General features: G+C 44.4%; 2 protein-coding genes across 2 annotated transcripts in view; one reads left to right on the forward strand and one right to left on the reverse strand.

The window, feature by feature from the left end:
- The window catches only part of ube2t (ubiquitin-conjugating enzyme E2T (putative)), a 54,721-nt gene that overhangs the window by 18,218 nt on the left and 21,068 nt on the right, over positions 1 to 15,435 (forward strand). The gene's annotated exons all lie outside the window — the stretch shown is intronic.
- The window catches only part of LOC137888986 (leucine-rich repeat-containing G-protein coupled receptor 6), a 37,671-nt gene that overhangs the window by 15,150 nt on the left and 7,086 nt on the right, over positions 1 to 15,435 (reverse strand). Inside the window, exons 2-3 of the mRNA XM_068732526.1 lie at positions 7,039 to 7,110; positions 994 to 1,065 (exon numbers count right to left, since the gene is read on the reverse strand). Coding sequence (XP_068588627.1) covers positions 994 to 1,065; positions 7,039 to 7,110 — 144 coding nt within the window. The remainder of the gene's footprint in view (positions 1 to 993; positions 1,066 to 7,038; positions 7,111 to 15,435) is intronic.

A 15,435-nucleotide genomic window follows, 5' to 3' on the forward strand; every position in this document is an offset into this window, starting at 1 on the left:
ACTAATATACTGAGGAAGGAAACCAACAGCTCAGCTGCTCTGAGGTCAAAAAGACCTTCCAAAGTGTGCTAGGATGTTTCAGTGCAAAGCATGAATGCTTTCAGTTGTGTACGAATCCAGGATATGTGTGCCCTTCTGCAGTAATGACATAATAGCCGAGGATTCATGGCTGGTTTCGGTGAGTTTCACAACACAAGGTGAAAGCAGATCAACTTGTGTGCCTGGTAATCCCCCAGATTCCCTTAAAATTACAAACCACAATTCTCTAGCTAAGTTTATAATCTGTGGCAGAGCTTCTCAAACTTTTCTCAGCGAGGATCTAAGAGGAATTGATTGCCAAGGACCATGAAAACGTCCTTAATACCCTTGTCTCTCACCCAGTACAAAATATAGCAGCAACTTATTAGATGCAGGGGTCACAAGTCAGAAAATGCCTTGGTTTTTATGGTTGCTTTGCACTTTTTTTGTGATTTTATACTTCACTGCAGCACTAACAGTTGGTGGCCATGGATCATAAGGCTACGAACACACTAGGAGAAATGGGGTGTTGAGAGAACAGCTTTGAATGGCACTTTAAAGTGATTTTTTTTGTCACTTTCTGTAATCTCGGTGGGTGGTGTGACTGGGAGGTCCCTGCATTACACCTGTGTGTGTGTGTGTGTGTGTGTGTGTGTGTGTGTGTGTGTGTGTGTGTGTGTGCGTGCGTGCGTGCGTGCGTGCGTGCGTGCGTGTGTGTGTGTGTGTGTGTGCGTGCGTGCGTGCGTGTGTGTGCGTGTGCGTGTGTGCTTGATTACAACTGAAACAGGGCTTGTTTGAGAATGAAGGAACCAGCCCATAAACTTTAACTACAGTTAATGATGCGTAGCCTGTGTGTTTTATTCAAGGCAGAAGCACAACTCTATCACCCCATAATGCTTCAGTGGAATGACACACCTGGGATGTGGACCGAACCACCAGAGAGCGATAGGGTGGGAGGTGGATAAGGTTACTTACAGAACTTTGAGGTTGTGGAGACCCTGGAGAGCGTGGCCTGAGATATACCTCAGCTGATTCCCTGAGATACGCCTAGGAGAGAAACACGCAGATCAAAAAAGGGAAAACAAATTATACAAGTAAAAAGTGAAATTTAAGCACATAAACGAAAAACTTTACAAGTCTCTTAAGAGAAGTTTTGCCTTTTGCTTTATTCTAAGTTTTTGGACAGAGCTGTATGACTTCATCCTTGAGTTCCTGCTCCAGGGTTACTGCTGGGGCAGTATGCAAATAACAATATTCGATTCCCTTCATTGTGGTTGTTATTGGCCCAAAGCACACCCTGAAACCTTAACCAATCCTGGGAGCTCTGATGAGTGAGTAAAGACTGAACTGAATGAGACAGAGACTGGGTCAACCAGTGCAGCCTGAAAGTATATTTGCTTGTGCGCATGCAAGTGTGTTTATATGTGTGTGTGTGTGTGTGTGTGTGTGTGTGTGTGTGTGTGTGTGTGTGTGTGTGTGTATAGTAAGGTGTATACGCACACATGAGCGCATATGTGTGTGCAGTGTGGATTCGTGTGCTATTTTCTATGTCCTTGAGGTAAATTGGGCTCGTTCTGAGGGGCCTTGAGGACAGCAAGGGAGAGAAACCACACACATTTCACATAAGCAATCCAATCAGTTTGTTTATCAAACACAGCACCTAATGGTCATTTGTGAGTGTGTATAAGATGTCCAAATAAATAACATTCAGTCCAACAGAGTGACTCTCAAGGTCATGAGCTGGAAGCTCAGTTTAAACACATATTTGGTCTTCACAGCTCGAGACCACCCACTTTTACTAAACACACACACACACAAGTTAAAAGTCACTCATTGGCATGCTCCTCCTCACACCGTTGCTCTACAGGTGACATTTGCCTGACATTTCAGTCTCATGCAGACTGCCTCTGGCTGAGTTGCTCCATCTGTGCCAGGATATTGAAATATTGATATAGCACTCTGCCTGCCTTTCCAAGCCACTATCACCCAGATGGTAATGGATGAGAGCTCCCAGCAAACTCCCTCTGACATCTGATATTCATGTCAACATGTCTCAGTCTTATTACTGTGCAGTGGCAAACCACACAACCCCTCCCACGCTTGCCAAATCTCACACTCAGCCCAGTTTAGAACTCTAGTAGAGCTTGTATTTATCAACACAGGCACACACACACCGCACGTACACTTAGATGCGTACCCACATCGGCATACTAGAATACAAAACGGACTGATCTTTATCCAAGCTATTGTGGTGCCATTTAGTCATGCCTCTCAAACCACAGTCAAAACTCATTCAAACAGACTTTGACTGCGTCACATGAGGTCTTAATACAGATTTCAGACGTGGAAGACAGATCACAGAGCTGGTCTGCTGCTCTTTGACCTCACACATTCTAATATTCATTCTTATTTCAAGATAAAGTTCAATTTGCACTAAGCACACGTAAAGAAACATGTACACTGCCCATTTGTTGTTCCTCTGCAGACGATAGGTCTGCTACTTCAATACCATTTCAGTTTCCTCTATTGCACAAGCTGGTCACCGGGGACCGTTTCGATAGCTACTTTTCCAGAGGTAACTGTTTCAATAGACCTTTCTGAGTTCCTGACACCAGTAAAATAGATCTAAGCCCATTTCTGCAAAGACCCCTAAGTACCTTCTTTCGGTTCCTGTTCAAACGCAATGATTACTTACAGACGCATTGGACAAAACAAAGATATAGGTAGCACCAAAGAAAAATAAATGTCTTCAGTGGGGGGGATGAGCAGGGCCAGTAAATTAGAGTTTTAGAAAACAAACATGGTAGTTAAGGCCATGGTATGATGTGCATATCCTACTGCCAACCAGCCTTTCTCTATTAGCCGCACCATTGGAGCCAAAACAGCATTAGAGTGGAATCATGCTTTTTTTTGCCGACTTCATTTGTCAAATGGATAATTATGTCGAAAGTGAAGATGGATATTGAAAAAGGAAAGAAATGTTCAGACGTTCTTGATAGACATCAACAGAACATCGGCAGTTGCCATTGACCAACAGTTTCCATGATATCAGTGTGCGTATTTATGTGTGTACGTGTGTGTAAATGATCGAACGTATGAGTAAATGTTCCGCACTTAGCCTCCTAGTCACTCCACATCAATCTCATTCTAATGAAAGGCGCCTTGCTCTTGTCAAGCCGTGGCTCCAACTGTTTTTTCTTTTAATTTGATTTGGGGATGGTTGGAATTTTTCTTGGCCCCTGGACTGGGTTGATAAAAATTCCACCTCAGCATAATTCAGCTCGATTGACGTGATTCATAGATAAAATAACAGAGGCTAGTGTGTAGTTCAAACGTATGGGAGAGAAGTGGGAGGAGTGGTAACAAAGGTGAGACCACCCCGCTATCAGAGCTGATCTGTGAGGGCATCACTGAAGCATGCTAACTGCTGATTAGCCCATGTATCACCATGTCCTATTGCCTCAAAATAATAAAGACAGAATAAAGACCTAGACAGCAGAGACAGCGTCATATTTTGGGATACTATCTCAGGTAGTGATAGGACACCATAACGGTAGCATGGCCAGGATGGCTGATAGGAGTCGATGATGAAAGAAGGCGAGGATAAACAGGTCTTATTGTCAGAGAGAGGGTGTGTGTGTGTATGTGTGTGTGTGTGTGTGTGTGTGTGTGTGTGTGTGTGTGTCAGTACATATGCATGTATGACCTTTTTCACCCTTGGTCCATCAATAGAAATGTTATCCCTCCTTCTGTTCGGAGGTCCAGCCGGAGGGTCAACCACTTAACCTGGCGTTAACCTCTGAAATTACTGGAGTAAAATATAGACATGTGGAAAACAGTGTGCGTGTGTGTGTGTGTGTGTGTGTGAGAGAGAGAGAAAAACACAAGCAGACAAAACCCAATGTTGGCCGTGTTAAAAGAAAAAGCTTAAATTGACCTAGATAGTCCCAGCTGTGTGATGCACCTGGAGCATCAGTATCAACCAATATTGTAAACCCTTAACCCTCACCTACGTTATACTCCTGGCCTATCAGCGGACAATCTTATTACCAAGAAGAAGACAAGAAGGGCAGCGTTGGTCACAACTTGCCACTTTTCTCCTTTGAAATTTGGACTGAATTGATTTGATAGTTGGAGAGCACATTCCAGAGTTTTAGTTTTGAACCGATAACAGGAGCTAGCACCATATCCCACGCACGTTCACTTAAGATGGTAATATTGTGTGTCAAAAAAAAGAGTCAAAGCCAAGAGTCACAGAGGGTTTTTAAAAAAATCCAGTGAGATTGTTGTTCTCATCAGGCTACTTTGAATAGGCTGATTTCAACTCTGTATTTAGGAGGTGAGTGATGATTCCGATAATGATAAGATGAGCATGAGAGACTTGTTTCAAACGGCTGATTATGACGGGATTCAAAGGAAGAAGGCAGACTGACATGGGATCTCTTAAGGTAAAAACAGCATGGACTCTGATGATAGGTGGAGAGCGTGATCGCCTTCCAAAGTAGTTTTCAGGAAGGGCTTTTAGGGGGACAATTTCCCTTAAAACACCGGCTGCCTGTTCCAAGTTGCAATTAGATAAGAAATAGATAGTGCATCTTTGATATTAGAGGAGAACATTTGAGGGGAAGTCTTTGATATGTCAGCGGATGAGTAGTCTCAAAGTCTGTACCTGATCGCCAGCAATGCTGCCCTCTCATTAATCCACAGACATGAAGTCTCTCTTCATGCTCTTCATGCTGTATGACAGTTGCGTGCAGGTTTTGCGTGTTTTGAATTGAGAGTAGATTCACTGATCAAAGCACTAAATGATGGCTTAATGAGAGGTGTCTGAGGTCAATAGAAGGGAAGGGTAATTACACTTCTTGTTATCAATATCAATGGAGCAAAGGGAGGTTTGCTATATGCTTTGTGAATTAATTTAATCACCCCATTTGAGGTTCAAAGGGATTAGCTGTGTGCACTTAGACACTATAGAGGTGAGAGCTGAGCGAGGAGATAAGAGGTGGCATGATACAATCTACGTTTATGAGCGGCGCTTTAGGAGGACAGGATGAAAGCTGGACTTCTTGCCATAAGCAGATTTGTCTTGGTTTGTAAGAATGTGAAAGGAAAAAGTGAGAGAGAAAAAAATGTAGAAAAACTATCAAAGGCAGTGTCTACAGCTTGCAATAGCCTGCAGTAAAATGGAGATGGGGGGCTGTAGAAATTAATTGGAAAGGAGGGAGATAAAGTGAGGGAGTGCAGACAGGGAAGTAGAGCCCAACATCAAACAATTTATCACTACCAGTCACAACATGTCTGGCCCTTGCTTCTCCCTGTGCTACCAACAAGTGCTGTGGACCCACATCAAACGCTCTTGCTCTCAAACCGACTGTGTTTAGAGCCTTGGTTTGTTTTTCTAAGCGCTATAACTTGTTGTAATTATAATGTGTTTACCATAACCTGCTATGCTTCATCTCGCTAAACCTCCTAGACGGGAGTGGATGTCAGAAATGTGCTTCTCCCTGCCTTGGAACATCATCATCGTCTCAGCATGTTTCCAGAAATGGTCAGCAGGCTACAAAAATTTGGCTTTAGGGCAGGAACATCCTCCTTGGAAGAGTTACAAAGCAACAGAACGTCTCCATAAAGTGTCAGAACACAAGAGCGATACAGAGGAAGCAAGATCAACGGGGTTGTAAAACACTGGGAGGATTGTCTCTGGACAAACACTGCAGATCCAAGACCCCCACCCCCACCCCCACCCCCACCCCCTTTTTCCCCAATGCAGGCAAATGTCAGCATCGATGTTCAGCATCACTCTGCGCTGTGTGGTTCTGATTATTAGGCCATCAGCAATATCTAACCTGAACCGTTTGTTTTACGATGGCAAAAGTTGAGATCAGCAATTCAATGCACAACAATACATCTTGAAATTCATTCTCTAACTTCAAGGTGTCACAAAACTTCATTGCTCGACTTCGCTCTGCACTTCAGATCCGGTTTGACTGCGATTCAAAGTCAACTGAATGGTTATCCAGCCAACCTTTTACTTTCATCATGATTAGCTCATGCGTCACAGACTGCAGCTGCAAGAATTAACAAAGAAAACAGTGGACTGTTCAAACACCCCAAGCAGACGCGCACAAACACTGCAGGCTTCAGAAGTAAAAGAATCAGGTGAAGGCTGACATACACACACATTCACACCCTCGGGCCATATCTGTGGGCCGCCTTTGTCAAACCGAGATTTAGCTGGGTTCTGCTGAGTGGTCAAATCAGATACCGGCCAAGCCGACCGAAAAAATTTTCAAAAAGTTTTGTTATGCGGTGTGTGTGCGTTCATCAGCCCTGTGAGAGTGAAACCCATACCTTGTTTTTTGTGAAGCACTGACCAAATTCTGACCAAAGTGTAGAAGTCAAGGAATATGCTCAGTCAAATTCTTAGTCTTGTTTTTATTTTTATTTTAAAATTGTTTAATTTGTTACCAGCCAAGAAAAGTATAAAGAATCTGTTTCGGAGTTTAATTCATTTAGTGTATCCGCAACAATATCAAAACTTTTGTAATGATACCCAATCGTTCATATACTTTAATGTTATATAACAAGAAAAACATAACATTCTCATTTTCCGCAATTCTGTCCTGAAGTTCTCCTATAATGAGTTGTTTGTCTTGGCAAAGGCTTTTGTCTATGTGTGTAATGCTCCTGCTGAGCTGTCCAGCTGAAACAAGAATGCAGCGGCTTGGATGCTGAGCATAGAACCTGCTCTCTAAACACTTTAAGAACCACATATTCACTCTCTGAGAGAATATCAGGTTCTATTCTCCTCCCTCTTTTGTGCAGCCATCCCAGGATCTGCTAGTGTATTGCTGCAGGCAGTTTCTTGGTAGGAGAGATCAGAGGCAGGCCAGAGTCATCAATCCCTATCACTAGGTATGTGCGTATCAGCGGCTCAGGGAATGGCTGTTTCTTGTCATGTGTGAGTTGCGATGAGGGAGTTTCATCAATCGAATATGAGCTGAATGATTTTGTACTCACAGTTCCGATAACAGGTGCAGTCGGTGGAAGGCTCTGGGCTGGATCTCACTGATGTTGTTCATGCTGAGATCCCTAGAGAGAGGAAACGGGGAAACATGAGTATCAAAGTATCAATCAATGTATAGCTTATCAATGTAACTTGTAGGTGCTCTGGGCATGTAAAATTACAAATGTTTAAAACGTGGTTTTCACATGGCGATCAATCATCAGGACTGGGGAGTAGTATGCAGAGAGGGGTTAGAAGGTTAGGTAGAGAGGTTGGAGGATGAGAGGGAGGAGAGGGAGATGGAGAAGAGAAATTTTCCCCAATGATTCATTGTTGGGCAGCTGTAATTTCCTTCTCGTCCCAGTGACTCTTTCTCTTTTCCAGATGTCTCACTCTACCTTCTCTCAGATCTGACCCCTCAATCTCCCTCCATATCTATCTACCTCTCTCTCTCCTCTTCTTTTTTCCTCCTCAGGTTTCTCAGGAGACCACTTCCTTCTCCTTTTGTTCATGGCTGTAACACAGACACACTCCATTTCTCTGCCTCTCTGACACACACGCTGACGTGAGAGGGTGTGCGGAGGGGTGAGTGTTGACGCAGCTGCGTTGCGGTCAAAGAGGGAGAGGCGCAGGATGCTCCAATACATGCGTGCACACTCACACGCACGCTCCTTTGACACACACATGTAACCTACTTTTTTTTTACACTTTGGGACGGTATGAGGACAACGTATATGTCAGCCTCTGGTAGAAAACATACATAACCCTGTGGCCTCAGTCATGTAAGGTCATCTCTTTGATAAACACAATGAAAGCAAAGGAGGTGCTACGTCACCCCTTCTTTGCTTTCACAGCCCTTGGGGTCTCGCAAGAGTCTTCAAGAGTGAGGCTTGAATGTGCGTGTGTCTGTGTGTGTGTGTGTATGACACTAACCATTGCTCATAAAGCCAGACCACCGGGCTAGCAAGTGTAAACTGTGCTCTCAGAAGCCCTTTGCAGTTGGGAGTTTTGACACACTGGCTGTTTGTTTGTCAAGTCAGCCAAGCTGACGGGGGTGCTGGCTGAATCTATCCGCAGGCGTGATCTATATTCAGCTTCAGGGACGATGTGGAAAGAAACACTGCATGGCAATATTCTGGTTCACCAATTTGGATAGTTGAGTAGCCTGTCGATGAGCAGTTGTGACAAGACAAATTCAGAATGCCAACAGTTTGGTACCCCGTCAAGGATAACATTGAACATCAGACAGTCGGGATGTGGACTCACTGTCACTTTGGGTGAGGTGTGTTCTCACCATGTGATGAGCTTGCAACGTTAACTGTGTCCTTATGAGATTTGTTTAGGTCAGATAATTACTGTATGCGGCCTCTGCTGACATTGAATATTTTCCTTGTGAAAGCATCATTTTTGGCATGTTCATATCCCTTCATGGGAATTTCCTGCTACACATGCCCCTTCCTGGGAGGTCTGACTGCAGATAGAGGGGTTCAAGGTATTTCTCAGGGGCCAGGACAAATTGGGAGGGTGGATGCTTTCAATCAGTGTTGAGGGGAAAATGTTTGAATAAAATAGGGTATTAATATTCCACATCACAATTACTGACCTGTTGTATGTTTTAAAGAGCATGTCCCTGTATTGTCTGCATGTTGTGTTCTGATAGGCCACCACAAAAATCTCTATAAAGAGATTCTGCATTTACCTGTAGAATCTGTAGGCAATGGGACAAGATTTAGTCGACGGAAGGGCTCTTTTCGTCAGTAGTCTGAGTAGAATTGACCGATCACGTTTGAACAGGCTTTGGTTAAATACAGGTAAACTGTCTGTGTGGAGAGCAAAGAATCTTGGAACCCACTGGCTATCGTCTGACTATGATTTGGCTTTTTTTTTTTTTTCTTGTAGCTTACAAGCTAATTAAAAAAAAACTTGTGAAACTATCCGGTCGTACATGTCGTCTCTCAACTCCTGCTCAGGTCTTGTATCTCAAGTTCCTAATCGGACTGTAAACAACGAGCAGCGCAGGGAAAAGGAAGTCTTGGCCCGGATATCCGCTGGCTACATCGGATCCCCAAAAATATCGGCCCTCACCCCCAGAGGCTTATCCGTTGTCAGGCCGATAGCCAGTTCTGAGATTGCCGCCAAAAGCACAGGAGTGACATTATACACATGTACTGTATGCTGCGGAGAGTGGTCGTGCATATTGACAGCTGGTGGTGGTAATGCACCATAAAAGGTAGCAATGGGCCAATAAAAGAGGAGGAGAAGGAGACCCCAAGCCAGAGTAAATGATGCAAGTTTCGAAACAATCAAAAAAGGCTTTGCAAATGTTTTAAGAGGTTTGGGGTTTTAAGGATATGCACAATGCAGTTTGGTGTGAAACATTTCACGTTGCCATGTTTGTGTAAAATAAAAACTCCACAGGGCACCTTTAAATATTATAGCCCAATTTTATCTTTTTATATTATAATCTAATACGATTATATTGAAAGTATTGCACTAACGAATGAAAGACACATTTCAAATGTTCTTTTGTGTGCCCATCAGCACTCCTCAAAATGTAATGCAGCGTAACTAATTACTTTTATTAATAAGCAACAAGTACAATAATTCAGAAATGTAAGAAAATCAACAAATAATGTGTAATTTATCACTCTCTTTCCTCACATTTTTTGCTGACCTCAGGTCTCCCTCTCAGTAAAATTGCTGTGGTGATGTCATGTGAATTATATACTTCAAGTTTTTCCCATTTCTGGCTCAATCTGCTCGGACTCCATGCAGTAATTTGGGGATGAATGCAACGTGAAGTGTAATGATGAGTGTGGTGCACTACTGCTTGATTAAAGTCAGGGGTAAATATATGTGATAACAAAGTTGCCATGGAGATGACACAGCCAGCGGTAACTGCAAACCAATTGACATAATCAAGACTCGGTGACATCACGTATAATGACACAAGATGCACACGATTACCTCATGGGACCTCATGAACAACACACCTTAATTCCTTTTATTGTCTGTGTACTAATATTCTGAGAAAAATCTTTATTGGAACATCCTGGGGGGGGATCATTAAACCATGGCAACACACTCACATGCAGACCCACGCAGAGACACACACACACATCACCCAGCTTCTGGGGATGCGCCACAAGAATGGAGACAACTCTCCATTATCTGGTCCTGATTAAATAAGCCATAAACAAACGTGTGAAGTCCATAACAGCGGCCTCACTTAGACAGAATAAACACGCAGCAATGGAGAGAGAAAATGTTTAAAAATAAAGACGCACAGTGGTGAGTCATGGGGAAAGGTTGAATGCAGCTCAGCTCTGCTGTGCTCTCCAACGAGCTCATTGGGAAGCCGGAGAGAGAGAGAGAGAGACATTTCTGCTTTGCAGGCCAAGGCCTCTGCTGACAACTTGACGTATCGTTGGAAGGCACTGCGCTATGGCTTGTTTTTAAAATCAAATAACAGCTGTGGCTTTTTTAAACCATGATAATTATGATTGATGACTACCACATGTGCATTGTGTTGGCTGGCGCTGTGACGTGCAGATATTTTCAGTGCAAATAAACGGCCGCAAAAGAAATGAGTAAGAGAGCACTTAAAGATTTTGCAGGCTCCGCAGTGTATGGGAGTTTCACAATTAGAATTTCTGTATCCCCATTTAATGGGCACCTCTAATGTGTGTGTGTGTGTGTGTGTGTGTGTGTGTGTGTGTGTGTGTGTGTGTGTGTGTGTGTGTGTGTGTGTGTGTGTGTGTGTCAGTATCTGTGTCTGTGTGTGCAGTACAATATCTTTTTCCATTTATAGGTGACTGCGGTGTGTGTGGTAAGATGTCTGTCGCTCATTTTCACACCCCTATTGTTTTCCAGTGAGCCTGCAGATGTGGTGGGTACAGTCCCCGGTTGCGCTTTCACCACATCATACATGAGCGCTGCCAGGGCATGGGAACAGATTGCTGCGTGGGTCCGCCTGTGTGTGTGAGGGACAGAGAGGAAGTTACTGTGGTTTCTTTTCTTTATTTTTCATGCGAGTATTCAGCAGGGAACTGTCCTGCCCTATCTTTGCCATCGCGGCGTCAAGACAGCAGCCTGATATTGTTCCCAGGACAACACGTCTCTCATCCGACAGAGGCACACAGGCCATCTCCTCCCCTCAGATCTCTGTCTGCTGCTGAATGACGAACTAAAGACTCCTGAGCAGTATTGGGAGCAGAGGATGCAGACATGGAGACCCATGCTCATCCCTCAACAAACACAATCCCAAATGTGCCTCTTAACTGTTCTTTTTATCCCGCTCGGCTCTGAACCCGCAGAATGACTGACAAAGCCCCCAGTGATCTCTTTCTGTTTCCCAGGAGAGGAATTACATTTTCATGTGCCTGCATGTAATTTAGTGTGTATAAGCACAGTAGCGTGTGTGAAATTGTGGCCAATGTTGCAGCAATTGGAAGAGTCAGAAAAAAATGGACATTTTTCCATTCCTATTCCTTCCATCGTTCCGTGATTTGCAGATACACAATGTGCTCTGATAGATCGTTTATTCTGTCCTCTCCAAAGTGTGTGAGTGTGTACGCTTTTGTGCATGTCAATGTAAGAGAGGAAGGTTTGGCAGCGGAAGAAAGGTAAAGCACTGGATATTTTACTACTTTATGCTGTGATTGATAGAGTAACCAAGGCAAGGAGCTTGTCTTAAGGGGGGAACGGAAGCATGAAGAAACAGAGGTACATTTCCATTCATCAGCCTTGGCCCTTTCTCTCCCTCTCTCTTATGCCACTCTATCGCTCACACTCACTCTTTTCTCCCCATCTCTGTTTCAAATTCCAACCGGAGCATGGGGTTACACAGTCCGGTAGTTACAATAATGTGATTTATCATATTTCCTCTTCGCCGTCAACAGAACTACTGAAGTATGCTATCGGCTCTGTGATCAAAGGCAGTGTGTGTGTGTGGGTGTGAATGTGCCCCTAGCTCCGTTGTAGCCAATTTCAAACTGGAAGCTGACAAGAGTTGGTTGATTTAGCTCAAAACAACTGGCCACATCATATGAAAAAAAAACACCCGTATATGTTCAGAGACAAACACACGCTACATCCACAGGCACTCGTACACACTCCAGGCTCCGGGTGGCTTTTGTGGCATGGATGACGGACCACCCTGAGGAGTGAATGTACCCTGAGAATGAGACAGATGCAATCTGCGGTCAGGTGTCTGTTTCTATCATCAATGGTGAAATGTGTCAGTCACACAAAGCTGTGCGGGAGAAGGCTGAGTGGAGATGAGTTGGTACATTTCACTTTGGAGAATTCCATTGTCTCAAAGTTTAAAAAAAACAAAAAACCTTGAACGGAAAGTTTCTGGCATGTTGCTCAAGCATAAAATTGCATGCAGGTATAGTACACAATGATGCAGAAAAAGCATGCAAACAAACAGGCTTTCATTGTTGCCCTTTAGAACGATGTTTTTCATGACTCTCTCTCTCTCTCTCTCTCTCTCTCTCACACACACACACACACACACACACACACACACAGAATCACTTCACAAGAGCCATGCCCCGAGGTCTTCCCTCTCACTTCCTTTCCTGCTCTCTCTCTCCCTCTTTCTTCTTGCCTCCCTTCCAATCCCTTTCTCACTCGCTCAGGTGGAGACTCTTACCAAACAAACAGCAAATAATGGCAGTAAGCTCTGCACCTTTGAAGGCGGCTTATCCGTAAGGAACATTATAGTAATAGATCTTTAGTGGAAATCAACAACCAAAGCCTTGCCCAGAGGGCAGGAGTTCTGCATTAGCTGTGCTTGAACCACACCTTGGCTGTCTTTTACAGTAACTACGACAGTAATGTCTTCAGTCGGATTCAGCCAGTCTGATCCTCTCCGCTTAGTGCTATGAAACAGTTAAGGCCACGATGAAAGAGGATCTTTTATTCCACACAATGCAACTGGTAGTCAATGCTCGGGTGCCGCCTTAAAGAGGGCCTAAATGGTTGTGTGCATATGTGTGAGTGTGTGTGTGTGAGGGAGAGAGGGCAGAATGTGTGTGTGTGTACTGTGTGTGAGGGTGAGGTCTAAGTGTGTTAGCTTTTTCTATCTGAATAGACTGACTGCTTTGGCATTCAGTTTCTCTCATGGTCACACAGCTTGCACACACACACACACACAGACACACACACACACACACACACACACAAACACACAGGCATGCACACACACACACACAAAGAGTCAGGAAGGAGGGTACAATGCTGTCCTCCCCTCCTCCTTCCTCTAAAGATGTTTTTTTTTTTTTTTTCTTCCTCCCAGACTTCCTGGGAGGGGTACACTGCCCTTTGTGTCCGAAGGCAGTCTCTCTTTATCTTTCCCTCTCTTATTCTCTCTTTCTCTCATTCACGGGGCACAAAGAGCAAGGGAGAGGGCGAGGAGAAGTCTTTCACCTGGATAAGGAGGGCCACGGGGAGGACTCGGCTACAAAAGAGCAGAGAGGGAGGGAGGGAGGAAGAGAAAACAGGAGATAACGAGACAGAAAAGGGAGATGCGTCTGTGTTTTTGTCTTCCCATGTTTTGTGCTCTTTTCCGCTCGCTGCGGTTTAGGGGAGAATGACAGGCGGATGTCTGGGTGGAGAAAGCGGCTGTTTAGTCTGAGGCCATGTCATGGGAAACATATTCATGCCCTGTGGGACTTATTCATACCCTGGTATACTGCACATACACACGTGCATGTACACACTCTATGTCCGCTCCCTGTCCTCCCACACACACCCTGTCATGAGACGGAGGGGATGGGGGGGGGGGGGGGGGGGGTGAAAGGTCAAGCACTTCAGTAATGGAACAGGAAGTGTTGGAACAGTCGGCACTACACAACATACAACTGCCTCCAACATGTGGATAGGACTGACAGGCAGCTGTTGTGGGTAGGACATAGCTTTGGGAGCAAAAGGCATTCATAGCCCTGTCCATAGTCCACTAATCTGTTATTTTGGCATGTATTGCTTTGTCTGGCTTTCATATATGTTTGTTAAATGACTTGTACCCGACAGAGTGTTTAGTTTCTTCATAGATCGAAGCTGACAGTCTATGCCACATGAAGGAAATGTTTCATGAGCGTAGGACAACCACTTTGCCACAGAAATCTGTTCAAAATAATGCCAAAGATGTGTGGAAAAGGGTTACAAATTTCACCACTTTTCCACACATCCTGAAAAGGTATCTCTTACAGAGGTGTCCTTTCCTGCACACTGATTCCAGGCAGATTCTCAGCAGTGGATACAACAGTGGATGAAACCCGATGAGTATTAGTGTCAGGCTCTATTATGACTTCATTTGGTTGAATGGCAGAAACAGGAGGACACTGGATCTAGTTAGAGGACCGCTCAAATCCACTCCTGGCTCACTCCTCCTTTACTGCTGCGCTCACAGATGATCAGCTCGTCTGCTCCATATATTTAACAGTACCCACGGATAACATCTAGACCTGAACTTAGATCAGCGCTTGATGAAATCGTACCCCATACCAATGAGGACATATGGCTGCTGCTGGTTTAAAGAGATTTAGTTTGGCCTCTTGCCATGCATGTAAAAACTCCAGATTTCCTCTTTTGCTGCTTCTCAGACATGTAATAGAGACGTGAGTAAGTCTGGCTGCAGTTGCAAAGGCTCTGAAGTGGCAGAATTCCCTCCAGCCTCTCTTTACAGCAGATGGAAAATACACCTGTGAAGTCCAGCCTTAGCAAGAATTATACTATTGCCTTATTCCATCATAGTGAGCTGACTGCTGTTTCTGCATTCAGATCAGGTCACCTAACTAAATCCAACTTTATTCACCTCTCCACCGTCTCTTTTCTACATCCACTCTTCCACTTTCTGGACATGTGCAGTACCCCCATTTGGCTTCACTATGTACGTGTATGTGTGTGCCCTGAGGTGTGTGCACGTGTGCGAAACTGAAGTGTGTCTGTGATTGCTTCTTTGTTCCCGTTAGTTAACTTCTGTCCCAGTGGTCCATTCTCCCGATCTAATCCCTGCTAGCATTGCTGTATCAGCAGTGCTCTGAGGGATGCTTTGATGCTGCGTGTGGGTGGAAGCAAGCAAGCATACATCCATGCTTGTGCAACGTATTTCCTTGTGTGTAATGTGCATACGGGGGTCTTGTGGGTTCTTGCAAGTGTGTGTGTGTGTGTGTGTGTGTGTGTGTGTGTGTGTGTGTGTGTGTGTACATTGTTGGAAAGGGCATTAAGTATCATTAGTTCTTACTAGTCATCACCTGCACACTGCCAGCCAAACATGAACCACTTAAGTCGGCAGGCCTGGCCAGTGATCACACAGATAGGCAGACAGAGGCAGACAGACCCATATTGAGAATCAGGGCTAACTTGGACAGCTATGTCCTACACTTAATGCTATCAAAACTTAC

Source organism: Cebidichthys violaceus, unplaced genomic scaffold, assembly GCF_023349555.1.
Source record: "Cebidichthys violaceus isolate CVI_PGR_0920_01 unplaced genomic scaffold, fCebVio1.0.p SCAF_6, whole genome shotgun sequence".
Taxonomy (NCBI): domain Eukaryota; kingdom Metazoa; phylum Chordata; class Actinopteri; order Perciformes; family Stichaeidae; genus Cebidichthys; species Cebidichthys violaceus.